Source organism: Ornithorhynchus anatinus, chromosome X4 (genome assembly GCF_004115215.2).
Source record: "Ornithorhynchus anatinus isolate Pmale09 chromosome X4, mOrnAna1.pri.v4, whole genome shotgun sequence".
Lineage (NCBI taxonomy): Eukaryota > Metazoa > Chordata > Mammalia > Monotremata > Ornithorhynchidae > Ornithorhynchus > Ornithorhynchus anatinus.
In genome coordinates, this window is record NC_041752.1 from 3,251,071 (window position 1) to 3,277,702 (window position 26,632).

General features: G+C 55.9%; 2 protein-coding genes across 5 annotated transcripts; one reads left to right on the top strand and one right to left on the bottom strand.

Moving 5' to 3' along the window:
* On the top strand, positions 1–10,069 carry WASHC1 (WASH complex subunit 1). Of its 4 annotated transcripts, none has more exons than XM_029054533.2 (11): positions 1–100; positions 3,503–3,671; positions 6,337–6,448; positions 6,677–6,826; positions 6,982–7,118; positions 7,332–7,467; positions 8,083–8,284; positions 8,392–8,571; positions 8,808–8,966; positions 9,567–9,635; positions 9,729–10,069. In XM_029054533.2, the coding sequence occupies exons 2-11, from the start codon at positions 3,511–3,513 to the stop codon at positions 9,869–9,871; spliced, it is 1,449 nt and encodes a 482-aa protein (XP_028910366.1). In that variant the 5' UTR covers positions 1–100; positions 3,503–3,510; the 3' UTR covers positions 9,872–10,069. The 4 variants fall into 4 exon arrangements, with proteins under 4 accessions (XP_028910366.1, XP_028910367.1, XP_028910369.1 ...); XM_029054534.2 differs by having other exon boundaries at positions 3,506–3,671; XM_029054536.1 differs by lacking the exon at positions 1–100 and adding an exon at positions 107–171.
* DDX11 (DEAD/H-box helicase 11) lies at positions 10,060–25,018 on the bottom strand. The gene is made up of 27 exons (XM_039910694.1): positions 24,924–25,018; positions 24,523–24,670; positions 22,668–22,886; positions 21,369–21,455; positions 21,064–21,209; positions 20,876–20,921; positions 20,519–20,626; positions 19,667–19,754; positions 18,936–19,174; positions 18,501–18,653; positions 17,393–17,439; positions 16,401–16,480; positions 15,894–15,938; positions 15,713–15,780; positions 15,317–15,355; positions 14,938–15,052; positions 14,683–14,814; positions 14,324–14,436; positions 13,642–13,714; positions 13,240–13,343; positions 12,531–12,680; positions 11,696–11,764; positions 11,469–11,569; positions 11,191–11,275; positions 10,982–11,057; positions 10,712–10,866; positions 10,060–10,629 (listed from the first exon to the last, which is right to left on the bottom strand). The coding sequence occupies exons 2-27, from the start codon at positions 24,664–24,666 to the stop codon at positions 10,597–10,599; spliced, it is 2,715 nt and encodes a 904-aa protein (XP_039766628.1). The 5' UTR covers positions 24,667–24,670; positions 24,924–25,018; the 3' UTR covers positions 10,060–10,596.
* Between the last annotated feature and the right edge of the window lie 1,614 nt (positions 25,019–26,632).

Consider the following 26,632-nt stretch of genomic DNA (forward strand, 5'->3'; position numbering starts at 1 on the left):
AGGGGCGTGGGGCAGGGCAGCGTGAGGGGGCGTGGCCTCCAGGAGGGCGTGGCCTGATGTCGGGGTGACGTAAGGGGGCGTGGCCGGGCGGAGGAGTCAGGTGAGGAGCCGCTGCGGAGCTGGGGCTGCAGGACTGGACTGGACGACACCGGACCGGACCGGTTCAGACCGGTCTGGATCGGGACCGAGGCCCCACGGGGTCGCAGGCTCGGGCGGAGGCCGGGTGGGGTTTGGCCAATCTACGCCAGCACAGGCTGCGGCCTAGGGGGAAGTGAAGCCCGGCGGGGGAGGGGGGGCCAGCCGGGCACAGCGTGTGTGTGTGTGTGTGTGTGTGTGTGTGTGTGTGTGTGTGCACACCCCTCTCTGGGTGCCAGGCTGGCAGTGTGTGCATCCACCGGGCTGTGTATATCCCTTTGTGTGCCAGGCTGGCAGTGCCACAGGAATAAACAGTAAAGCGCCTGGCACGTAGTACGTCGGCTAATATAATAATAATTGCATATTAACTCGGGGTGGATGCAAGGAAATCCAGTTTGAAGGCAGCCCCTGTCCCACGGGGGGAGCACAGTCTCCATCCCCATTTTGCAGATGAGGGAACTGAGGCCCAGAGAAGTGACTTGCCCAAGATCACCCTGCAGACAAGTGGCAGAGGCAGGATTAATAATAATGTTGGTATTTGTTAAGCGCTTACTATGTGCAGAGCACTGTTCTAAGCGCTGGGGTAATACAGGGTCATCAGGTTGTCCCACGTGGGGCTCACAGTCTTAATCCTCATTTTACAGATGAGGGAACTGAGGCACAGAGAAGTTAAGTGACTTGCCCACAGTCACACAGCTGACAAGTGGCAGAGCTGGGATTCGAACTCATAAGCCCTGACTCCAAAGCCCGTGCTCTTTCCACTGCGCCACGCTGCTTCTAGGATTAGAACCCATGGCCTTGTCACTGCCCTCCATATAATAATGTTGGTGTTTGTTAAGCACTTACTATGTGCAGAGCGCTGTTCTAAGCGCTGGGGGAGATACAGAGCAATCAGGTTGTCCCACGTGAGGCTCACAGTCTTAATCCCCACTTTCCAGATGAGGTAACTGAGGCACAGAGAAGTGAAGTGACTTGCCCACAGTCACCCAGCTGACAAGCGGCAGAGGCGGAATTCGAACCCATGACCTCGGACTCCCAAGCCCGGGCTCTTTCCACTGAGCCACGCTGCTACCCGATCACCCTGCAGACAAGTGGCAGAGGCAGGATTAGAACCCATGACCTTGTCGCTGCCCTCCATATGTGACAGACCACCACTGTCCTCGTATTATATATTAGTTTATTCGATAGTATTTATTGAGCGCTTACTATGTGCAGAGCACTGTACTAAGCACTTGGAATGTACAATTTGGCAAAAGATAGAGACAGTCCCTGCCCAATGATGGGCTCACAGTCTAAGTTAATATAATAAGCATAATAATATAAAAGAGAAGCAACGTGGCTCAGTGGAAAGAGCCCGGGCTTGGGAGTCAGAGGTCGTGGGTTCTAATCCCGGCTCTGCCACTTGTCAGCTGTGTGACTTGGGGCAAGTCACTTCACTTCTCTGAGCCTCAGTTCCCTCATTTGTAAAGTGGGGATTAAGATTGTGAGCCCCATGTGGGACAACCTAATTACCTTGTATCCCCCTCCAGTGCTAGGCACATGGCACAACAAATACCATTATAATAATAATAATGAAAATGGTATTTGTTAAGCGCTTGCTATGTGCCAGGCACTGTACTAAGCACTGGGATGGATACAAGCAAATCGGCTTGGACACAGTCCCTTCTTCCACCTGGGGCTCCCAGTCTCAATATCTGTTTTCCAGCTGAGGTAGCTGAAGCCCAGAGAAAGTGATTTGGCCAGGGTCACAAAGTGTATGTGTATAAGGTTTTGTGTGCACCAGACTGCATACGTGGGTGTGCGTCTGAATGTCTGAATGTCTTAGTGTGCGTGTGTGGGTATACATCATTACGTATGCCATACTGGCATTGTGTGTATACGAGGGTGGGAGTGTGAATGTACCAGGGTGTGTGGGTATACACCACTGGGTGTGCCAGTGCCAGGGAGAGGAACTAGAGAGGAGGGACATCTTTTTTTTATGGTATTTATTAAGTGCTTAATATGTGCCAGACACTCTACTAAGCACTGGGTTAGATACAAGCTAATCAGGTTGGACACAGTCCCTGTCCCACCCAGGGCTCACAGTTTTGATCCCCCTTATATAGACGAGGTAACTGAGGCCCAGAGAAGTGAAGCGACTTGCCCCGGTCACACAGAAGACAGATGGCAGAGCCACGATTAGAACCCAGCTCCTTCTCAGTCCCAGGCCTGTGCTCTATCCTTTACGCCACACTACTTCTCTTGAATTTGAAATTGGCTGGAGGGGAAAGGGGCAGGAAGAGAGTCTACGGGATTGGGGGGAGCAGCAAATATCCCTCCAATTCTTGCCGAGGGGTCACTGTCCCGCACCCTGACACCGGGGAGCCTCCTGAGGTTCAGAGAGGCCAAGATTCTTTCCCGAGGTCACAGAGCACCTTAAACCAGCCGGAGGCTCTTGCCCTCCAGAGCCACATTGATCCCCTGCCCAGCTCCTGATCCTGGCCCGATTGCCCCCCGAGGACCGGGGGGTCTGGGAGCCTAGCCTCATTAATGGATTTCCTCACTGCCTTCCGGCTTCAGGCTGGTGATTAGTCCTATTTATAGGGGACCGGCAGCCTTGATATTCCGCCCGGTGTTGCCTCTTGCCAGTCAAATCAGGCCGTCTGCAGCGTGATTGCTGCTCGTTGACACCAGGGAGAGGAGTTAATTAAACCCAGTATAAATAGACTCTGTCCCTTACCTTCCCACTCATGGGACCTCTTTCTGTTCTCCCCCCTCCACCCATGACTCCTTCGGCCTCAGCCGGGCTGGGGTGGGGAGGTGGAAAGAAGTCCTGACTGAAGGGGAGGTCGCTGAAGCCTCCCCGCTCCCATCTCTGTCACCTCCAACTTAAGTCAGTTATATTTTCTGAGTGCTTACTGTGTGCAGAGCACTGTACTAAGCGCTTGGGAGAATCAGCGTGGCTTAGTGGAAAGAGCACGGGCTTGGGAGTCAGAGGATGTGGATTCTAATCCCTGACTTGTCTGCTGTGTGATGTTGGGCCAGCCACTTAACTTCTCTGGGCCTCAGTTCCCTCATCTGTAAAACGGGGATGAAGACTGTGAGTCCCTCGTGGGACAACCTCATACCCCAGTGCTTGGCACATAGTAAGCACTTAAATCCCATAATAATAACACCACCAGAGTCCCTGCGCATAATGGGTCTAGAGGAGGATGAGGGTAACTCCGTTGCCTGAGAGCAAGGGGAGGGTTGTCTCACTTAGCGTGAGGGGCACGTGAGTCTCAGAGAGGGCCAGAGGAAAAGGGGTGACCCCTCCGCTCCTCCTCTGGGTCTTTGCCTCCAGCCCCTGGCTCTGTCCCCCATCCTCACCTCTCACTCCTCCCCCCAGCAGGCCCCATGGCGACTGCAGCAGCGGTGACCACTCAGCTCCACTTCCTGGAAGGCCAGGCCTACTCGGTCCCCCTGATCCAGCCGGACCTGCGGCGGGAAGAGGCCGTCCAGCAGGTAGCTGACACCCTGCAGTATCTCCAGAAAGTCTCAGGGGACATCTTCAGCAGGTAAGTGGGAAGACCGGCCAGCCTTGGAGGCCGGGGGCAAGTCCGGCCTATTCATTCAATAGTATTTATTGAGCACTTACTATGTGCAGAGCACTGTACTAAACGCTTGGAATGTACAAATCGACCTAGCTTCCTGCCCGTTCTCCCTCCGCCCCCCACCCACTGGGACTCATCGCAGTGCAGCCCTGCAGAAGGAGCCCGGGATTAGCATTCGGGGGATCTGGGTTTGAGTCCTGACTCGGTCACCTGCCTGCTGTGGGTAGCAGTGAGCAAGTCATTTTTTTTTTTTTTATGATATTTGTTAAACGTTTACTATGTGTCAGGCTCTGGACTAAGTGCTGGAGTAGACACAAGGCAATCAGGTTGGACCCATGTGGGGCTCACGGTCTTAATCCCCATTTTACAGATGAGGTAGCCGAGGTCCAGAGAGGTTAAGTGACTTGCCCAAGCTCTCACAACAGACAAGTGGCGAAGCCAGTACTAGAACCCAGGTCCTTCTGACTTCCAAGCCCATACTCGATCCACTAGGCAACACTGCTTCACTGGAAGTCAGTCAATCGTATTTATCGAGCACTTGAGGTTTGCAGAGCACTGTACTAAGCACTTGGGAGAGTATAATATAACAATATTATACTATATATGTAAGAATAACAGACATTTTCCCTGCTCACAACAAGCTCACAGTCTAGAAGGGATTGTGTCCAACCTGATTGACTTGTACTGACCCCAGCACTTAACGACAGTGCTTGACACATTGTAAGCGCTTAAATTATATATATATATAAAAAAAAAGGATATGTCCAAACTCCTCCTGGAGCCGCCTGTGAGAACTGGTCTGTGCTCATCCCAGCTGGGTGAATCCCCATTTTCCACATAAGGAAACTGAGGCCCAGAGAAATGAAGTGACTTGCCCAAGATGATGCAACAGGGACCAGAACCTGGTACCGTAGTGGTACCAGGATTAGAATCCAGGCCCTCCCGACCCCCAGGCCAGCTGGTGGACAGATTCTATAAGGGGGTCTCTTCTCCCAGTGCCCCCTCTGACTCCCTGCCCTCGCTGGGTGATTGGTGGAAGGGGTTTAGCAGCTCCGTAGCTTGGTCTCCCCTCAGCTTCAGCCCCCCCCAAACTGGGCCAGAGGGACCCAGAAACTGGTAATGGGACCCCTCTCCCCCAAATCATGGGGAAATAGTGAGGTATCATTTTGAAAATCCATCCACACCTCCTGCTCCCCATCCCCACCTCCTTTCTCTGTGCTGATTAGCACCCAGAGGGGATTCAGGTTCTGCACTTTCAATCAGCTGCCTGCATAATTAGCAGGTTCTTCCTAATGATCTTTCCCCAGCTGGGGGTAGAGATTGGGGGAAGGAGAAGGAGGGGTGCTGGGTTCAGGTTGAGGGGAGCAGGATGGGCAGAGGCCAGCTGCCCTCTGCCGCTCAAAATCAGGGGCTTCTGCCTGTAAACTGGGATAAGGGAAAGGGAAGTGGTCCCTTGCTATGAGATATCTGAAAAGGCATTCATCCTCTCTGGGCTATGGGGCCTCCTTCCTTTCCCACTGCCACCTGGGTTTTGGTTACGGTACTTGTTAAGAGCTTACTATGTATCGAGCACTGTTCTAAATGCTGGGGTAGATACAAGTTAAGTCAGACTCAGTCCCTGTCCCACTTGGGGTTCACCGTCTAAGTAGGAGGGAAAACATAGTAAATCCCCATTTTGTAATTGAGGAAACTGAGGCATGGAGAAGTGACTTGCCCAGCGTCACACAGCAGGTATGTGATGGAGCCAGTATTAGAACCCGGGTCCTCTGCCGCCCAGGCCTGGGCTTTTACCCCAAGGCCACACTGCTGTTTGCAGGGATCGTAGGTTGGATGGAGGCCAGATTGGAGTGTGCTTTGATTTCCTCTGGAATCAATAGTAATTACAAGAATAATTGGGGTACTTTAAGTGCTTAGTATAGGTCGAGCACTGTGCTAGGCGTTGGGGTAGATAAAAATACAATCCGACAGGGGTCTTCCAATCTCTTTAATCCCCATTTTACAGAGGAGGAAAATGAGTCACAGAGAAGTGACTTGCCTGAAATCATACAGCAGGCAGCTGGGGTAGTCAGTCTGTAGAGAAGCAGCATGGCCTAGTGGATAGAGCTTGGGCTTGAGAGTCAGAAGGAGCTGGGTTCTAATGCCGGCTCCACCACTGGTCTGCTATGGGAAAAGTCACTTCACTTCTCTGTGCCTCTCTTATCTATAAAATGGGGGTTAAGAATGGGAACCCTATGTGGGAAATAAAATGTGTTCAACCTGATTAGATATTAGCTAGTGTCTACCTCAGCGCTTAATACAGTGCCTGGCACATAGGAAGCATGTAACAAATACCATTAAAGAAAAAAAAGGATGGATAGAGTGGGCAGAGCACTGTATTAAATGCTTGGGAGTGTAATAATAATAATAATAATAATAATGATAATTGTGGCTTTTAAGCAGTGTGTGCCAGGCACTGTTTTAAGCGCTAGGACGGATGCAAGCAAATGCACCCTAGTACAGAGGGATATGATAGAGTGCTTGGCACATAGTAAGTACTCAGTAAATGCCCTAATTATTTCTCCTCGGACTGGGGGTATGGGGTAGAAGCAGGTAGGGCGGACAGTCATTGGAAGTGTTGGCTTTGGGGTAGAATCTCCCAGCATGTGGAGACAACTCGGACGCAGCTGCAGGCCATCGGGGAGCGAGTGTCACTGGCCCAGGCCAAGATCGAGAAGATCAAGGGCAGCAAGAAGGCCATTAAGGTAGTAGAGCCACCCCTGTGCCCTCACCCTGGCCCCTTGGCACCCTCTGCCCCCCCCCCCTGCCACTTGCTTCAGTAGGGCCATGTTGTGTGGCCCGTGTCCCCCTGCCATGTGGCACTGGCTCCCCAACTGGGCACCTCGTATGCCCCCTCCACCTCCGGGGGCGGCCCCCAGTTGCCGAGCCCAGCCTCGAGGGGCAGAGGTTCCCAGGTGTGTGACATCCCTCAGGTGTTCTCCAGTGCCAAGTACCCGGCCCCGGAACACCTGCAGGACTACAGGTCCATCTTCGCGGGCGCCCGGGACCCCGGGGCCCAGAGACGTCCCCCCCGGCACCGGATCCTGAGCAAGCATCCCGCCCTGGATGAGAAGGCCCTGCAGGTCTGACCCCTTCACAGAAGGCACTGGGGGAGTGGCAGCTGTTCTGGAGTACGGGGAGGGCAGGAGAAAGCGGGATGCCCCCTGGCAAGGGGGTGAAGTCAGCTCCTGGTGCCACGGTACATTCTCTTCCTCCCCTCTCCGGCCCCGGGGTCCAGGAGAAGCTGAAGTATTTCCCCGTGTGTGTGAGCACCAAGGCCCAGCCCGATGATGAGGCCGAGGAGGGACTGGGAAGCTTACCCGGAAACATCAGCTCCCTCAGCTCCCTCTTGCTGTTCAACACCACCGAGAACCTGTACGTCCGGGCGGTGCCCTGGGGCGTGGCGGTGGGAGGGTCAGGGGGAGATGGGCTTACGGGGGAGGCAGGAAGTTAAAGGTGGGGTCAGCAGGGACGAGGGGGTCGTGGGGTTTGTCGGGGACCCTTCTGCCCTGACCCTTCGGAGGGGCGAGCAGGGAGGAGGGGGCCGGGCGCTCCACCCCTCCCCAGAGTGGCCCCGGATGCCCCCAGGTACAAGAAGTACGTGTTCCTGGACCCGCTGGCCGGAGCCGTGACCAAGACGCACACGGCGCTCGGAGCGGAGACGGAGGAGAAGCTGTTCGATGCCCCGCTCTCCATCAGCAAGCGAGAACAGCTGGAGCGGCAGGTGAGCCGAGGGGGACACCCTGGAGCCCCGGGGGATGGTGGGGGAGGCTGGCATCAGTCACTCGTATTTATTGAGCGCTTACTGCGTGCAGAGCACTGTACCAACTGCTTGGGAGAGCACAGTATATCAGACATGTTCCCTGCCCGGAATGAATTTATAATCTAGAGGGGGAGACAGACATTGATATAAACAAATCAGATATGTACATATATACTGGTGTCCCCCATATGTTCCCTACTCCTCCCCAACAAGAGGTAGTTAAATGCATACTATGTGCCAAGCACTGCTGAGCTTGGGGTTGCTATTAGGCCAGACCCTGTTCACTTTCCTCATGGAGCTTCTGGTCTAAAGGGGAGGGAGGGCAGGGATTTCATTCCCATTTTACAGACGAGGAAGCAGAGGCACAGGGAAGTGGAGTGACTTGTCCAAGGTCGTCCAGCAGGAAGGTAGTGGAGCCGCCATTAGAATCGAGGCTTGCCCTCTCTCCCCTTGGCCTCCCTTCCCTGCCAAGTCCCCAGTGCCCTCCATTTCCATCAAGCTCCTCCTGCCAGCGTCCGCCCGGAGTCCCCTCTCTGTCCGGCCCGGGCTCACCCCCAACCTCCCTCCCCTCCACAGGTGGCTGAGAATTATTTCTACGTGCCGGACCTGGGCCAGGTGCCCGAGATCGACGTGCCATCCTACCTGCCTGACCTGCCGGGCATCGCCGACGATCTGATGTACAGCGCGGACCTGGGCCCGGGCATTGCGCCTTCCGCCCCCGGGGCCATCCCGGATCTTCCCTCCTTCGCGGCCGAGCTGGCCGAGCCCTGCAGACCAGGTGGGCCCGGCAGATGCCTCAGCTCTGTTCCCCCGGCTCCCAGCCGGCCCCCGGGCTGACCGCCGCTGGGCCGCTAGGCACTGAGCTCTCGCCCTGTCTGTTTTCAGAGCTGGAGGATGGGGCCTTGACTCCTCTAGCACCACCTCCCCCGCCCCCGCCGCCCCCGCCGCCACCCCCTCCGGCCCCCGTGGTCCTGGCCAGTGCCCCCCCTCCGCCCCCACTGCCCCAGGCGCCGGCCACCCCCGCCCAGGCGGCTGATGGGGCAGGTAGCAGTGCATCGACATCAGGTACGGCTGCTTGGGGTGGGGCAGACTGAGTCTGGGACATGGGGGATGCTGGGAGTGTCATGGGCTCCATGCTGGCAGGGCTCCTGTTTGCTACACAACTCTCCCTGTCCCTGACTGGCTCCCTGCCTCAGTCTCCCACTCCGAAGAGCACCTTCCTGGCCGGGGTGTGCCGAGGAGTGGCTCAAGGAGCCCTGGCCCAGGGCTCGGCCTCCCATCTCAACCCCTTGGCTCCCCAGGACCGGTCCAGGGGGCTCCCAAGGAGGTGGTGGACCCATCCAGCGGGCGGGCCACGCTGCTGGAGGCCATCCGTCAGGCCGGGGGCATCGGGAAGGCCAGGCTGCGCAGCGTCAAGGAGCGCAAGCTGGAGAAGAAGAAGCAGAAGGAGCAGGAGCAGGGTGAGGACTCCAGCCCCCCTCCCCACCATCACACACACACACACACACACTTGGGGCTGGGGGCAGCTCCTACAGTCTGTCACCCGGCCCCGTGACGGCCAGGGGGCCGAATCTTTGCTCCTGAAAGGGAAACTGGTAAAGTTTGTTTTTTTTTTTTAATGGTATGTGTTTAGTGCTTACTAGGTGCCAGGTACTGTATTAAGCGCTGGAGTAGATATAAGAGAAACAGGTTGTCAGTCAATCATATTTATTGAGCACTTACTGTACGCAGAGCACTGTAAAATACAACAGACACATTCCCTGCCCGCATGGGGCTAACAATTTAAACGGGAGAAAGGTTTGTCCCATTGTCCTCTGGGTGTGGGATTTCTGCCCATTTTGGGAACTCTGCCCTGTGAGCTTGGGTTTTTTCCCTTGGTTTCCAACACCTCCCTCGAGCCAGAGCAGGGACAAAAGCAGATAGATCCTGGGGACTGCAGTTGTTCTCCTCCCCGCTCCCAACAAGTTTTCTGGAACTCTCATCCCACCCCATCCCCACCCCCTGTATCCGGGGCGGAGGTGGGCGGGGGTCTCAGTGCCGCCTGCCCGTCGCCCTTGCAGTGAGAGCCACGGGCCAAAGCGGGGACCTGATGTCTGACCTCTTCAACAAGCTGCTCATGAGGCGCAAAGGTAGGTTGAGCTCCGCCGCGGGGCGTGGGCCGTCCGGTGGGTGGCGGGGGGGGTACCGGGCCTGCCGCGATCAAGGCTCCCATTCCTTTGCAGGAATCTCCGGGAAGGGGCCCGCGGCGGGGGGCAGTGAGGGGCCCGGGGGGGCCTTCTCCCGCATGTCGGACTCCATCCCGCCCCCACCGCCCCCGCAGCAGCTGCCTGGAGAGGAGGAGGGGGAGGACGACTGGGAACCCTAGCAGGGCCCCCCCCGACTGCCACCCTGCCCTGGTCAGGGTGCAGCAAGCCTGTCTGGAATCTGCCCCATCAAGGTGTAGTTTTGCGGGGAGTGGGGAAGCTGGGGGATGGGGTCCAGAGCTTTTGCGTTCTCCCCCACGGCCTGCTCTCACAGGTGGAACTGTAGCAAGAGTCAATAAAGACGCATTGGTTCACAGGTACCAGCTGCCTATTTATTGAGCGGGGCCTGGCTACCCCGAGCCCCCATGGCGATGCCTCACCAGGCACCATTGAGGGGGGTGTCCAGGGCCTGACTCCGACAACACAGTAAGTCCCTCCTAGGCCGGGGCCACGGTGGGCAGGACCCCGCTGCCGGGAGGAGAGGGGAGACGGGGCATAGGAGTTGGGGGGCTGAATGTGAAAGCGTGGCGGAGGTCCCCCTCAAAAGGCCCTGCTCAGAGAAGCCTCATGGCTCTTACCAGCACTGCTGCCGGAGCCAGCCCGGGAGGTAGAAACGTGAGTGAGGGATGCTGGCTAGGATCCCCAGCTTCAGCTGATGGAGACGGGACGGGGGTGCCTTCTCCCTCTTGCTCCTTGAGTCATTACCCCATGCCTCTGCTTTCCCCTGCTGTGGGGGCTGGTCTGAGGAGGCCGAGGCCCCACTCTCTCCGCCTCACACTGGGCATGGCTGGGATCAGGCCCCGGGGGGGGCAGAGGCGGGGTCGGAGCGGGGAGCTGTCGGTCTCCGTCAGGAAGGGCCAGCCCTCTTCTCACGGTGGAACTGGGGAGACAGGAAACGCGGGGATGGGGGGGGGGGTCGGGGCGTGGCCTCAGCGGGGTTCGTGGAGGGGATGGGGCCTCACCTTGCGCAGCATTGCGAAGGCCGGGCCGAAGGCGGCCTTGACCTCCACGCGGCCCCGGATCCAGCCGGGCATCTTGGCCAGGATGGCCGGGCGGGCGTAGCGCTGGTCCAGGAGCACGATGCTGGCAAAGTCGTGTTGGTGGCGGATGGCCCGGCCTATGGGTAGAGGGAGCGGATCTCAGCCGTGTCCCCCGACTCCTCTCCCCAAGGGGAACGAGCAGAGAACATCCCAGGCCCTTCCCGTCTTCCCCGGCGCCCTCGGCCACCTTACCTATTGACTGGTTTACGGCTCTCATACATGTGTTCTCGATCAGGGCTTTCCCGGGGGCCTGGCCTGGGCCTCGGGGCTGAGCGGTGGAGACATGGGACGTGAGCTATCTCTGGACAGCCGGCCCTCGCCACCCCTACCCCACCCGAGCCACTTCCCTTGGGGGGCACGGGCTCTCCCGGGGAGGAACAGCACGGGCGCCAGACACTCACCAGGGTCTGGTCCAAGTATGCCATCTTTTCCTGCAGTTCAGGAGACTTGATGTTGGGGTAGGGCATGCCCACCATGACCACACACCTGCCAGGGCAGGGAGGAGATCGAGTGAACTCTGAACCGCGGTACTTCCCCTAAACCAACCCGTGCACCCCGACCACCCTACCCCTACAACCGGGGATGCTCAGCCTCTGTCCTTAACTGGCCAGAGGCTGAGGTGACCTGGCCGGATCCAGAAGCCCGGCCCTCAACGCGGGGGGAAGGGGCTGTCGCTTACCGGCCCAGGTCATCGGAGAAGTTGATCCCTTCGCTCATTTTCCCTCCCACCACGGAGAGGAGCAGGGCTCCGGTCATGGCACTGCCAGGCTGACTACAGTGCTGGGAGAGACATGGGACTACTGGTTCCAGGATCGGTAAGTGCCTTATGTTTCTCTCCCCCTATAGCCCCAGAGTCCCACCCTGAGGGGAATGCTTACTCATAATAACCCCACGGGCATCTCTTACCTGGATGCATTTGGAATAGTCAGCCAACACTTTCTCCACCTGGCTTGCTTTCTTGGGCTCCTGAAAGACCTGGGATAAGGGCAAGGCATTAACTGTGTGGAGGCCCTTGGGGACGGCCCGGCTTCTCCCTTCTCCCCCTGCGCCTCGGTCAGCGGAGGTTTGGGTGAGGGGAGTCGCTGCGGGCAGAAGACACAGCAAGGTGGAGGAAGTGGGAAAGAGAGGAGCTGGCTCAGTAGGGCAGAGGGAAAGTAAGGAGTTGAGACTGTAGAAGACAACTAAAATGGGGACAGGAGATTAACTGTACTGGACACCCAGAGGGTGGAGTGTGCTCTACAGTTGCTTGGGTGAGTACAGTCCAAGTACAAGACATTGGTTCCTGCCTTAAGGAGTTTACAATCCATGATCGTCCTCTCTAGATTGTAAATTCATTGTGGGCAGGGACTATGTCTACCAACTGTTTTCTCAAGCACTTTGAACAGTGTTCTGGTACACAGTAAATGCTTAATAAATACCATTGATGATAATAATGGTATTTGTTAAGCACTTATGTGCCAGGCACTTTACTAAGCATTGATGTTGGTCCTAGGCAGTTTTGAAAATGATTCCCGGCCTGGAAGATGTTCTGGGCTTGTTGGGAAGAGCAGAGGCCCAGAGTTCAGGGGAAGGGAAGGAAACTTTGCCTCAAGGAGAGGGGGTGTAAGAGGGGAGAGCAAGTCTGAAATGGGAGGATGGAGTCCAGGCTCAAAGTCTCCCTGCAGCGTCCCTCTCAGGACGGTAGGATGTGGCCGATCACGGGGTGAGTCGGGGGGTGGTAATAGGGGAAAAGAACCCTCACTTTCTTCTTGATGCCCAGTCGGGCCAGAAGTCCGCTGTGCTCCCAGCGGGCCTGCACCTGGCGCTGGTACTCATATGAGGGGAAGAAGCAGACGACGCCCCCGGGCACTACGTTGCACAAGTTGAAGAGGATGCGGCCGGTTTCGTCCATCTGGAGAGAAGACAGAAGGCATCTCCTTGCCCCTACCCGTCCCGGCCATCCGTCCCCGGGTCGGGGCTGTCCAGGGCGGGGATGACCGGCAGAGGAGGGAGAAGCCGGGCTGGAGTGGGCATCGAGGTTCTTGTTCCCCCTCTCTGAGTCTGGCTGTTTCAAATAGAACCAGGGGAGCACTGTGTGCCAGCTGGTTATCTTGTTTCATCCCCAGTGCCTAGTACAGTGCTTGGCACACACTCTGTGCTTAACAACTCCCAGCATAGGCCTGGGAGTCCGAAGGACCTGGGTTCTAATCCCGGCTCCACCACTTGTCTGCTGCGTGACCTCGGTTAATTCACTTACCTCCTCTGTGACTCAGTTACCTCATCTGTAAAATGGGGATTAAATCCTACTCCCTCCTACTTAGACTGTGAGCCCCACATGGAACAGGGACTGTGTCCAACCTGATTAACTCGTATCTATCCTACCCCTTAGAACATATTAAATCCTTAGCAAGTGCCAGTAACTATTGTTGTTATTATCTCCCTTCCAGCTCCTCAGCAGGCAGGGAACAAACCATCTGGGGCAGCTCTCGCTTCTGGTAGGTGAACTCCAGAGGCTGGTTGGAGGGTCCGCTGCAGAGGACGAGGGGCAGGATGTTGTCCGGGGGGATCACGTGACCTGTGGCGGGGAGGGGGAGCAGTTGGGAGGGCCATGAGAGGAGACTGCTCTTCACAGGCCAAGGGGGTCTGCTTAAGGAGATGGAGGCACTGGAGATGGGGCACAGGGGGAGAAGGGCAGCCCAGGCTGATTCTCTTCATATCATGGGGCCAGTAGAGTCCACAAGCTCTGACCCTGGCACAGGGCATGTGGGATGGCAGCGGCTGATGAGAAGAAGGACCCTGGGCTAGCACTGTGGCCCGGGCCACGCTCTGCCCCCAGCTCTGGGTCAACCGGTTCCCAGGACCCAGACACTCACCGCAAGCGAACTCCACCACCCGCTCGGCGCCAACTCCAGCACAGGCCAGCAGCTGCTCCCGGAAGTCAGCCACCTGTGGGAAGGGTCCTGTGAGCCCTGGGGTTGGGGGCCGGGGGGGCTGGGGGTTGAAGGGGGTCTGGTGAGGGAGGAGGAGCCATGGAATGGGGAAAAGGAAGAAGGGAGATGGCAAGGAATGGGAGGACCTCACGCTGTTCTCCCAAGACACACCCAGACCCATCATGATAGCTCCCTGCCCCAGCCCCGACTCCATGGATGCTCCAAGCAGTACTACTTGGTGCACTCAGCTGGGTCCTGCCCAGAGCTAAAATGGGGGGCAGCCCCTCTGACACCCCTTCCCCGGGCCCAGGTAAGCGTGCTTTGGACTCAGGGGGGTGGTCTCGGAGCTTGGCAGCTGGGGTAGAGCTGCTTTGGGGCGATAGTTCGGAACATGAGCAACAGCTCCTCGGCTAAGCCGAGTACAATTCCCGGAAGCCCCTGGGCTGGCAGTGCCTTGGACCTGCTTGGGACTGGAGTCTTCCCTCATCCTGCCAGCTTGGACGATGCTGCGGGTCGGGGCTCCAAAGGCCGGGCAGTGGACATGGTGAAGAGAATCAGAGAGAGGAGGGCTTGGGGTCCCCGGGGGTGGGGAGAGGGGTGAAGGTGACCGGGCCCGGCCTCTCACCGGCTGCATGGTACCCCCAGCGATGATCACCGCCCGACATTCTCTCACCACCTGGGCGAAATGCACGGCGGGGTTCAGCAGCAGGAACTTGAGGCTGCTCAGGCTCAGGCTGCCTGCAGGGGAGGGGGGTGGTGAGAGAAAATTGTTTTTTCTCCCCTGGAGCAGAAACTCTAGAGGCAGAGACCACCCGCCCCTGGGGGATGCTGTGTGGCCCTGCATCTTCTGGGGAAGAGAGAGATCCTATTGGGCATCCTTGCCCATCCCTGTAACCCAGAGAGTTGGGGTGAGCCCTCTCTGCCCTGGGGGTGTCAGAGGAGGGGGTATGTGTTTGGGTGGGAGATGCCCCAGTCCTGACTCACTCTGATGGTTCAGGATGATTCTGCCGTCCTGGTTGGCCGTGGTGAGGGCGGCGAGGAAGCCTTCGATGTGCATCAGTGGGGAGGCCGGCCTGGGCGGCCCATTCTCACCCTCTTCGGTAGGCTGGGGAGTCGCTGCGGGGAGGGAAGGGGTGAGGAGGACACTCCGTCCGGAAGATGGCCGTGCCCGTTCTTGGCGGAGAGGGGGTGTGGCCCACCCTCCCTCTCTCCCTCCCTGCGCCCCTCTCCCGGACTCACTGGGCCCAGCCTTCAGGCTCTGCAGGAAATGGTGAAAGCCAGCCAGCTTGGGTTGCTCCGAGGAGGAGGAGGGGGCCACGGAGACTGCACCGTACCGCTCGGTGAAGCCGAACAGCTGAGGTGGGGGTGACGGGTGGGGGTGTGAGGAGGGGATCGGGCTGCTGGGGGGTGGGGTGGGAGGAGGGAGGGGGTTCCATCCTCATTCCCTCTGCTTCCAGGGGCTCCTGAATCCTCCAGGAGGTTCCCTGCGGGATTGGCCAAGTGGAAGTCTGGGCCGGGGTGTGCGCGGCCTGCTGCGCTGGAGGTGTGCCCCTCTCCGGGGGCAGTCTGGAGTGGGACAGGGTCAGCCCGGGAGGGAGTGGGGAGGGGGCGCACCAACCTTGCGGCTGACCATGCTCCTGTTGCAGTAGCGCTGCACCTGTGGAACCCGACCACCGGCTCCTGTCACCTCCCTATCGTGGCCACCACAGTTGTCGGCATCCCAGTCCCTAACCGGTTTCCCGCTCTCCAAACTCTACCCACTCCCGCCCATGGGGCTGGGGGTGGAGGTGAGAATTGGTCAGAGGCAGGAAGAGCCCCAATTTCAACTAGATCATAATTTCCCCCCTCAGGGGGAGGCCAGTCAAGGCTATCTGGGTGTGAGAGAAAGGAAAGTGAGGAGGGAGGAAAGAAAGGAAGAGGAGGAGGAGGGCCAGCCTGGAGAGTCCCTCTGGGGTTCATGCACAGTCCTAGGGGGCCAGAGGAAGAGGGAAGGGGAAGGAATGGCAATTTTTACCTTGAAGAGATTAATGTTGTCAATCTGGCTCTGGAACAGGAAGTCGTTGATGGTCTTCAATTCTGTTCCTGGCGGTGGGGAGAGGGAAGCGAGGGGCTCTCTGAGACCCAGTCCCACCTGCAGATCTCAGCATGCCGCCCCCCCATCCCAAATCCTCCCTTTGGCAGTCTGCCCTACTCACCTGTCTGCGAGAGGGTCTGAGTGTTGGGATTCTGCTTCACATTCCCTGGAAGGCAGAACCAAACCCCCGACACGATAGAGGGAGCCCCCGCCCGGAGAGCTGGAGGGAGCCAGGGGGCACCGGGTCGACCCCGTGACAACCCCGGGGCCACCCTCAGCCCCAGCTGCAGACCAGGGTTTGGCCGGAACCTGCAGGCTGGAGCCAGTTCAGACCAGCTCCCACACTGAGATGGCATCTCGCGATGAGAAATCATTGTCAGGCCAGCTGGTGAGTCGGGGGGCAGAACAGGTGGGGCACAGGGTCCGGGCGTCCCGGGGCCAGTCTAGCCCTCCTATCAAGAGGCCTCCTAGGCCCCTTTCTGTCTGAGAGGCTACCAGAGGGCTTGCAGAAAGCCGACACTGCCATCCCTTCTCGGCCTAGCACACCTTGCTAGAGGCCAGTCCCGTGGGCAGAAGGGGCCCACCAGCCCGGGAGTCCAGGGGCCCCGACGGGGCTACTGACTCTTACCCCCCAGCACGGCCACGAACTTCTCCAGCAGGTACAGGATCTGCTTGATGTACATAAGGTTTTTGGCTTTCAGTCGCTTCCTGGGGAAGAGCCCAAAGCGTCAGATCGTAGGCCGGTGGTCAGGATCCCAGGGCTCAGAACCATCTATCCCCCCACCCCAGAACTGCTTGGGAACTCAAAATTCCTCGGTCGCCTCCCCCAGCTTCCTTCGCCTCACTGGTCTGAGGCTCAGAGGGAGGTTTGGGGGGAAATTAGACGCTACCCTTCTCCTGAACTGTTGCTGGTTGTGGGCACTAGAGGGGGGAAAGCAGGATCAGGTATAAAATGATAACTGTGGTACTGGTTAAGTGCTTACTATGTACCAAGCAATGCACTAAATGCTGGAGATAAAATCATCAGGTCGGACATAGTCCCTGTCCTACATGGGGCCCGGGGAGAGGGAGAACAGGCTTTGAATCCCCACTTCCTCGATGAGGTCCAGGGAGTCAAGTGACTTGCCCGAGGTCACATAGCAGGCAAGTGATGGAAGCGGGATCAGAATGTGGGTTCCCTGACCCTTCCTTCTCTTTCCACTATGCTGTCTGACCTAAAGCCCCCTTTTGCTCACCCCTAGTTCATCTTTGGTTTCTCCAGCGGACAGATGGGAGCAGTTGGGTGCACTAGGATTTGTCCCCTTTTATTCAGCCCCACAGCACTTACGTATATACTGTAATTTATTTAAATTAATGTCTGTCTCCCCTCTAGACTGAAGCTCTTTGTGGGCAGGGCACGTGCTCCCCAACTCTGTTATACTGTACTCTTCCAAGCCCTTGCTCCAGTACTTTGTACCCAGTAAACGTTCAGTAAATACAACTGATTAATTGAATAGAGTTGGAATTTCAGGTGGACAGAGACCAGTGACAGCTAACTCTACTTTGGCCAGAGGTCACCCACCCTTAAGCAGATGAACCCGAGGGGGAGGATTGGGGGGAGGGGGGAGAAGGGGTGCTCACCTGTATCGTTCCAGGTACTGAAGCAGCTGGGAGTATGCCTGGCACAGCTGGGGAGAAAGAGAAATCAGCTGAGAGAGACAAAGGGGTCAATACCTGAACCTCTGGAGCAGAACCCCTGCAGAGAAGGGCAAAACCCACGAGGGAGCCAGTTAATGGAGGAGAGGACTAGGCACAACCCTGGCAGGTAGTTTGAGTCCCCTGCCCCACTGGACCTCGGGAGAGAGCCTGGGCTCAAGTGTCAGTCAGTCAACCTTGTAGTTGTATTTATTGAGCGCCTACTGGGTACAATGCGCTGTACTGAGCGCTTCGGAAGTACCAAACAAGAGACCTGAAAGAGCTTCCACTCTAATAGGGGAGGCAGCCCTGAGAGTCCTGCCTGTCCTCCACCGACTTCACCTTGGCCAGGGCAAAAGGCCAGCCACTGGGAATCAGCAGCCCACTGGCCACCCCTCCCTGTGGTCCGAGGAGGTCTAAGACTTTCTGAATCTCCGTTACTGGGTGGAACCCCTCTCGCTACCAGACGCCTCCGCTCGGGACTTCCCACGCCTGGCAGGAAGTGGAAGAAAATGGAGAATGGCTGAAGTGGTTTTCTCCACATCCAAATTCCTCCTGAAATCCGTCATGCTCTCCCCGACCGACTTCCCAGCATCCCGAGGCATGTCGTCCCCTCAGCCAATTTGAACACTTGTGAATTTAGCCACACCCCTCTTCGAGACTTATAAAGGTGCGCTCAATTCTTTACTTTGACCTCTGTAGTGGTGAATATTTTTATGTCCTCTAGACTATAAACTTGCTGGGGGCAGGGAACCAACTCTGATTATATCGTACTCTCCCAAGCACTTAGGACAGTGCTCTGCACACTGTAAGTACGCAAGAAATATGATTATGTCCGCCACCCTGGTTAGAGTACGAGTTCGCTGTGGGCGGGGGCATCTCCTTTTCTTTATTCTGTCCTTCCCAACCACTTAAGTGCAGTGCACCTCCCCAAGTGGGTGCCCCACAAATGCTATTAATTCAGAGTGAGCTCCTCGGGGGCCAGCTCTGTGCCAACAGGGTCCCCGAGCAGGCGGCGAGAACAACTCCCAGCCCCCGGCTTCCCCCGACCTACCTGGGCCCCATTGACCTCGGCGCTGTGGATGGCAGTGATGGTATCGATGAGGTTGTGGGCCTCGTCGATGATGACCACCTGGTCCTGAAGCTGGATGCCCGCTGCCCGTCGGGTGGCTGAGTGCAGCAGCATCTGGTAGGGCAGCACCACCAGCTGAGGGAGAACCAGGACTGATTGGGCAGGGGGCACCCTCTGAGCCCAGAGGGTGCGCAGAGCTATGCTCTGCAAGTGGCACCCGGGGTCAGAGTACGGCCCAAGGCTAAGAGAACGACAGCCAGGACTGCTGGGGTGATGAAAGCGGGAGGAGAGGCACAGGGCCCAGTCGACTGAGGGGTGGGCACGGCAGTACAGTTCAGTGCAGCCAAAAAATCCCTTGGGGATGCTGCCAGCTAAGGCCCGGGCTCGGGGAGGGCGGGGTCCCCTACGTGGGCTCACCTGGGCGGCGGGGATGGCATAGCGGCTCCCGTAATAGGGGCAGGCGTGGCTCTCTTGCCCCAGAGCCACCAGTTGCTCGATATCCTTCACCTCCACTAGGACTTTGTCACGGAGCAACTGCATCTGCTCGTAGGAATAGAAGGGGCAGGTGGCCCGGCTCTCCCGCTTCCTCTTTTTCCTCGCTTTCCCCGTCTCCTCTGCCTGCTCCTCCTTTTCCTCCTCCTCCGGGTTCTTCCTCGCTGAGGGCACAGAGGGGAGAAGGCTGGTGAGTGGGTGTCCAGAGAGGGGCTCCCAGCGGGTACTGATGGGGGCCAGGTACATCCTGGCCTTGACCTCCATAAGGGGAGCGGGCAAGGGGATGATGATTATAACAACTGTAATAATAACCGTGGTATTTGTTAAGAACTTATTGTGTGACAGGCACTACACTGGGTGTGGAGGTGGACACCAGCAAATTGGACTGGACACTGTCCCTGACCCATATGGGACTCACACTTTTAATCCCCATTTTACAGAGGGCCCAGAGAAGTGAGTGATTTGCTCAAGTTCACACAGCAGACAAGCAGCGGAGCCGGGATTAGAACCCAGGTCCTCCTGACTCTCAGGCCGGGGGCTCTATCCATTAGGCCTCATGTCCCACCACGGCTCTGATGCTACCCACCGTGATCCAGCTCCTACTGTGATCCAGGCAGCCCTGGTCTCAGGTTAGGGGGTGCGAGGGGTGGGCGTACCTTGCTTATTTCTCTGCAGCTCCATGCAGCGGTCGTTGATGAGCTGCATAGATCCCAGCCGTCTCACATCTTCATTGACACAAAGGCTCTGCGTGAGGATACACCAGGTAGGGTGGGGAGGGGGTCAGAGAGGTGGACGCGGTTAGGCCTCAGGGGAATTCAGGCAATGGTATTTATTGAGTGATTACTGCGTGCAGAGCACTGGACTAAGCGCTGGGGAGAGGACAACACAGTTGGCAGATATAGTCCCTGCCTACTATGAGCTTACAGTGTAAAGAGGGAGATAGACGGTTGCTATAAACACCTCATCTGCTCATACGTCTCTGCTCCCGTGGCTCCCGTGTTCAGTACAGTGCAAGCGCTTAGTACAATGCTCTGCACACAGTCAGCACTCCCCTCTAGACTGTAAACTCATTGTCAGCAGGGATTATATCTGCTTATGTTATATTGTACTCTCCCAAGTGTTTAAAACAGTGCTGTGCACACAGTAAGCACTCAATAAATATGACTGACTGACTGATTGAAATATCTTTGATTACACTGCCCTGCCAATGCCTGGCTCTGTATCCCACACATTCACAACTGCATGCCCCCCTCCGGGATCCTAGGGGAGTCTGGCTGAGGGCGCGGCCTGGAGAGGCGGGGGTAAAGTGAGGCAGGCCGATGGGGCGGGGGCACAGGCCCTGTTTTCTTTTCCTGATAATCCAAGCTTCTCCCCGCAAATCCCAGCGCCTGCAGCATCATAAGAGAATGCGGTATGCCGCCGAGGAGGCCTCTCGCCATCCCCGAGGTTTCAGCAAATCAGAGGTTGGGGCCCCCCCTCCCCGGCCCCACCCGTCCACCGCCACTCACCTGCCGGGAGCCGAGTGATACGAGCCGGGTCTCCTTGCCGAAGGGACTCCTCTGCACCTCGTGGACAAACTGGGCCAGCTGAGAGTGCGTGCGGCTGCAGTAGTAGATCTGGGCGGAGGGGGGGCAGAGAGGGGGCTCTCGGTGGTCCCCCTGCCCAGTCCCGGCTTCCCCACAAGGCCCAGGGAAGTCGGCCTCAAAGACCCCTCCTCGACCCACCAGACCCTCGACCCGGGGCCGCCTCCAGGAGGACACGAGGCCCGGGTGGCAGAAGCCAGTCTCCTTCCTTCACCCCGTCGGCTCTGCCCCTCCAGGTCAGTTCTCGGGAGGAGAGGGAGCTCCGGGCCACCTGATTCTCACCTTGGTCACATGCTCTTCTTCCAGGTCGTCATCCTCTTCCCCTAGGCTAAGAGAGATGGACACTGGTTGGATCTGCCCTGGGGAAGGCCCGGCTTTGGAAGGAATTTTCCTATAATAAGGGCTTAATAAACCCCTACTTATGACGCGCTAGGCTCTGGAGAAAGAGTCGAGTCCAGTGGCCGTTTTACCTGCTGGTGTTTTTCTTCTCCTCGTCGCTCTCGTACTCAGCCAGGATCAGATCCTCCTCCCCAGGCTCCAGCTGCTCGCCGCCCTCGGCCGCCACCATCTCCTTGCTGAGGCGGAGGAGACGTTCGGTCTCATCGTCTTCCTGTCTCTGACCGGGGGCGGGCAGGGGATGGGGAGGGTGAGAGAGGTCCAGCAGGCTGGCATCCTGCCACCCGGGGCGTCAGGGGGAGGGGGAGAGAGGAAGAGCCCCCTGAGGAACTACAGTGAGCTACCCAGACCCCCGGCCGCTCCGCGGGATTCAACTCACCACCCTCTTGGCCGCGTATTTGAGCTGGGCGTTGTGGCGGATCTGTAAGAAGCGCTCCTCTCGCTTCTTCCTCCTGGCCTGCTCGTCCTGGAGGAGACAGGTATGGGGGTGGGGAGAGGGGAATGAGGCTGTCCCAGGGGGCTCCTACCCGCCTGGTTGGATTGGCCCAACCTGGGGAAGCGGCTCAGGCCTCCCCTTTCTTCCTGAGCTTCTAAAGCTCTGTGCCCCGTAGCCACGCTCTCCAGAGGCCCAGGGCCGGAGGAGCGGGCCGGGACCCATAACAGCAGCAACCTAGCAGCTGGATTACTACTACTACTAACAAAATTATATTTTCATTATCCTACTTAGACTGTGAGTTCCATATGGGATGGGGACTGTGTCCAAACTTGTCTCTACCCCAGTTCTTAGAACAATGCTTGGCACCTAGCAAGCACTGAACAAAAACCATAATAAGAATAGTCTTATAACAAATACCATCGGGAACAAAGAGTAATAATAGTTGTGTTATACTATTATTTGTTCATTAGGTATTTATTAAGCTACCATTATTATTGTTTATTCACTATGGTATTTGCTAAGTGCTTACTGGTGCCAAACACCACAGCCGGGAGGCCTCGGCGTGGGGTCTCCATGAGGCTCCCGGGTCCCTGGCATTTCAAAACAGCTGCCCGTCCCACTCAGTGCCAGGGCCTGAGGGCCAAGCCTTTGATGGCAGCTGCAAAATGGTAGCTTCAGAGGAGATGCAGCTGGCATGAGCAGCAGGGAGAGGAGACAAGGAGGAGGCAGTGAAAGCGGCGGCATCAAGCTGCGGGTAAACTGGGAAGCAGTGAGGCCTAAGAGGAAAATGGCCCTGGGAGTCGGAGGACTTGGATCCTAATCCTGGCTCTGCCACTTGCCTGCTGTGTGACCTTGGGCAAGTTACTTACCGTCTCAGAACCTCAGTTTCCTCAACTATAAAATGGAGAGTCAATACCAGTTCTCCCCCCTACTCCCTAATCCTAGTGAATGGGACAGGGTTCTCAATCCCAGATCTGCCACTTTTGTGCTGTGGGACCTCGGGCAAGTCACTTCACTTCTCTGGGGATTATGACCGAGTCCTATTATATGGGACAGAGTCTGGATCCGACCTATCGTGTATCTACTCCAGCTCTTAGTTCAGTACCTGGCACATAGTAAGAGCGCAAAACAAATACCATAAAAAAAATAAAGGGCAAATCCCTAAGGCTCCCCTCCCTTCTCATACCTCCAAGGGCAGGTGGAGGTCCCCCGCCTCCCCGCTTCCCCCAGACACACACCTACCTTCAGTCTCTCCACCAGCTCCCTCTCTTCCTTCTTTTGCACAAATTGGGTGATCCAGTCGGGTTCCCCCGCTGAGGTCCCTGGGCCAGAGGGCTGGTCACCGTGGTCATCTGGTGGGTTGTTTCCAGCCTCCAGGAGCCGGGCCTCTTCCTGCTTCTTTTTCGTCTCAAAGTCCCGGAGCCAGGACAGGGCCCCACAGATGAGACTTAGAGATTTTCCCTGGGGAGACAGATGGCCCCGCCCACAAAAATCCATGACATTTTGAAAGAAAAGGAGTATACAAATGTTACTATTATTAGTGCTAGTGTTATTATTGTCTGCTATGTGGCCTTGGGCAAGTCGCTTCACTTCTCTGTGCCTCGGTTACCTCATCTGTAAAATGGGGATTAAAAGTGTGAGCCCCACATGGGAGAACCTGATACCCCTGTATCTGCCCCAGTAAGCACTTAAATACTATTTATTATTATTATTATTATTACTGTAAGCAGCACTGTATAGTGCATAGAGCATGGGCTGGGAGTCAAAAGGCCCTGGATTCTAATCCTGACTCCTCCTCTTGTCTGCTGAGTGGCCCTGGGCAACTCACTTCACATCTCTGTGCCTCTGTTCCCTCATTTGTAAAAGAGGGAATCAAGACTATGAGCCCCACGAGGGGCAGGAACTGGGTCCAACTTGATTTGCTTGTATCCACCCCAGCTCTTAGTCCAGAGCCCGGCACAAAGTAAGTACTTAACAAATACCACAGCTAATGATTATAATTATTGTTCCTCATCCTAGACAGGCCTGTGAGGAGGGTCCTTAGCTCTTCACATTCTCATCGCCACTTCAATTCTATTTTCTATTTTGACCTCAGTGCTTGCTTGGCACCAAAGTTGGCTACGCTGTAAGGTCCTTGAGGGCAGAGATCAGATCTAACAGCTTTAGTGGACTCTCCCAAGTGCTTAGTACACTGCCCTGAACATAGTCCTCTGCTCCTTTCTGTGTCACCTGTGGAAGAAAAACTTCACTGTGTTGTGTCTGAGTGGGTACGGCAGAGACGAGTTAATTTACTACTAACGCTTCTTCTATCACTAGTAGGGGATGGTGGTTGACGGGCAGAGTTTCTTCTGTTAGTCAAAGCCGGCTCACCTGAGTAATCCAGAGTTTTTTTTATATAGTTGGTAGGACATTTAATTGAATAATACAATACAGGATAGATAATGCCTCCGCCTATCTCACCTTGCTACTCTCCTACTACAACCCAGCCCACCCACTTTGTTCCTCTAAATGCTAACTTTCTCACTGTGCCTCAGTCTCGCCTATCTGGCCGCTGACCCCTGGCCCACGTCCTGCCTCTGGTCTGGAACTCCCTCCCTCCTCAAATCCGACGGACAATGACTCTCCCCTCCTTTGAAGTCTTATTGAGGGCCCATCTCCTCCAAGAGGCCTTCGCTAAACCCCCCTTTCCTCTCTCTCTCCCATTCCCTTCTGCATCGCCCTGACTTGCTCCCTTTTCTCATCCCCCCTCCCAGCCCCTAAGCACTTATGTTCACTTATGAACAATGCTTGGCATAAACACTTAACAAATACCATAATTATTATATCTATAATTTATTTAACGTCTGTCTCCCCACCTCTAGATTGTAAGCTCACTGTGGGCAGGGAATCTGACTGCTTATTATTGTGTTGTACTCTTCCAAGCGCTTAGTACAGTGCCCTGCACGCAGTAAGCGCTCAATAAATACAACTGAATGAATGAATGAATAAGCACAAAGAGAGAATGTGAAGATTAAGTGGAAGGGAGGTGACAGGATTCCCCCAGGTCTCTCAGCCGCCCTGAGGCAGAAGGTTCCCACGTCCCGAGGTTAACACTCACAGTTCCGGTTGGACTCTCAAATATCCCGATCTTGCCAGCCTCCAAGACCCGGTACAGCTCTGCCATGAAGCTTTCTTGAATCGGGTACGGTGTGAAAGGAAAAGGGAAGTGGACCCGGCCTGGCTCTTCGGTTGGACCTGCCATAGCCCTGTAAGGATATCAACATTCAATCAAGAACGAGCACAAAACCAGGGGTCGGAGATCCGGGTCCTCATCCCGGCTCCGCCTCTGGCCTGCTGTGTGCCCCCGAAAAAGTCGCTTTGCTTCTCTGGGCCTTGGTTTCTCTGTACACTGAGGAAGAGATGCCTACTCAGGCTATGGATCCTGTGTGAGAAGGGGCCCGATTGTAACTACCCTAGCAATTTGCACTTAATAATTTTAATATCATTATGCAATTATACCTTGAGAGCAGTTTCCCTTTAACCTGTCAGTTTCTTGGGGGTCCCAGCTTTACCACTTGCATGCTGTGTGACCTTGGGCAAATCGCAAAACTTCTCTGTGCCTTAGTTTGCTCATCTGTAAAATAGGGATTACATATTCTTTTTCCCCACCCCCTCAGGCTGGGAGCCTCATGTGGGACAGGGATAGTGTCCAACCTGATTAGCTTGTATAATAATGATGGTATTTGTTAAGCGCTTACTATGGGCCAAGCACGGTTTTCCCAGCGCTTAGAACAGTGCTTGACACATAATAAGTGCAAAGCAGTAAGGCGTAGTGGATACAACACGGGTCTGGGAGTCAGGTTATAGGTTCTAATCCCAGATCCACCACTTGCCGGCTGTATGACCTTGGGCAAGTCACTTCACTTCTCTGGGCCTCAGTTCCCTCACCTGTAAAATGGGGATTGAGACTGTGAGCCCCACGTGGGACAGGGATCGTGTCCAACCCGATTTGCTCATACCCACCCTAGTGCTTATTACAATGCCTGGCACATAGTCAGCTTTTAACAAATACCACAGTTATTAACTTCTCCATGCCTCAGTTACCTCATCTGTAAAATGGGGATTAAGACTGTGAGCCTTATGCGGGACAACCTAATTACCTCGGATCTACTCCCGCGCTTAGAACTGTGTTTGGCATATAGTAAGCGTTTAAGAATAAATACTGTGATAGTAGGTGCTTAATAAGTAGCATAAAAACTATGTGGCAGACACTGTACTGGAGACAGGCTAGTCAGGTTGGACGTAGTCCCTGTCGCACATGGGGCTCACAGTCTTCATTCCCGTTTTGTGGATGAGGTAAATGAGGCCCACAGAAGTGAAGTCACTTGCCCAAGGTCTCCCAGCCGACAAATGGCAAAACTGGGATTAGAACCCAGGTCCTTCAAACTCCTAGGCCCAGGATCTATCCACAAGGCCACACTGCTTTTAGACTGTGAGCCCGTTTGGGGGGAAGGGATTGTCTCTCTCTGTTGCCGAACTGTACATTCCCAGCGCTTAGTACAGTGCTCTGCACACAGTAAAAGCTTAATATATAGGATTGAATGGATACTCTCCCCAGCGCTTAGTATAGTGCTCTGCACGCAGTAAGCGCTCAGTAAATACGATTGAATGAATGAATGCTCTCCCCAGTGCTTAGTATAGTGCTGTGCACATAGTAAGCGCTCAATATGACTGAATGGATCTCTCCCCGGCACTTAGTATAGTGCTCTGCACACAGTAAGCGCTCAGTAAATATACGACTGAATGAATGAATGCTTTTTCCAGCGCTTAGTACAGTGCTCTGCACACAGTAAGTGCTCAGTAAATACGACTGAATGAATGAATGCTCTCCCCAACGCTTAGTATAGTGCTCTGCACACAGTAAGTGCTCAATAAATACGACTGAATGAATGAATGCTCTCCCTAGCGCTTAGTACAGTGCCCGGGCACACAGTAAGCACTCAATAAATACGATTGAATGAATTAATGGTCTTCCCAGCGCTTAATATAGTGCCCTGCACCCAGCATGCGCTCACTAAATGCGATTGCATGAATAAATACCATCATTATTGATTATTAAAATGTTTAAGGAAGAGCAGACCTCATGACGTCACCACCCGGGCCCCCCCCCATTCTTCTCCACCCTCCCCTTAATAATTATAAAAATGATGGTATTTTTTAGGTGCTGA

Excerpts from the sequence above, each read along its gene's own strand:
- WASHC1 (XM_029054533.2), top strand. The coding sequence starts at position 3,511 with ATGGCGACTGCAGCAGCGGTGACCACTCAGCTCCACTTCCTGGAAGGC. Across the intron at positions 6,449-6,676 it reads GCAGCAAGAAGGCCATTAAG|GTGTTCTCCAGTGCCAAGTA; the intron begins GTAGTAGAGCCA and ends GACATCCCTCAG. Across the intron at positions 8,967-9,566 it reads GCAGAAGGAGCAGGAGCAGG|TGAGAGCCACGGGCCAAAGC; the intron begins GTGAGGACTCCA and ends TCGCCCTTGCAG.
- DDX11 (XM_039910694.1), bottom strand. The coding sequence starts at position 24,666 with ATGGCAGGTCCAACCGAAGAGCCAGGCCGGGTCCACTTCCCTTTTCCT. Across the intron at positions 17,440-18,500 it reads CCGAGGTCAATGGGGCCCAG|CTGTGCCAGGCATACTCCCA; the intron begins GTAGGTCGGGGG and ends CTTTCTCCCCAG. Across the intron at positions 13,344-13,641 it reads GGTGGTGGAGTTCGCTTGCG|GTCACGTGATCCCCCCGGAC; the intron begins GTGAGTGTCTGG and ends TCCCCGCCACAG.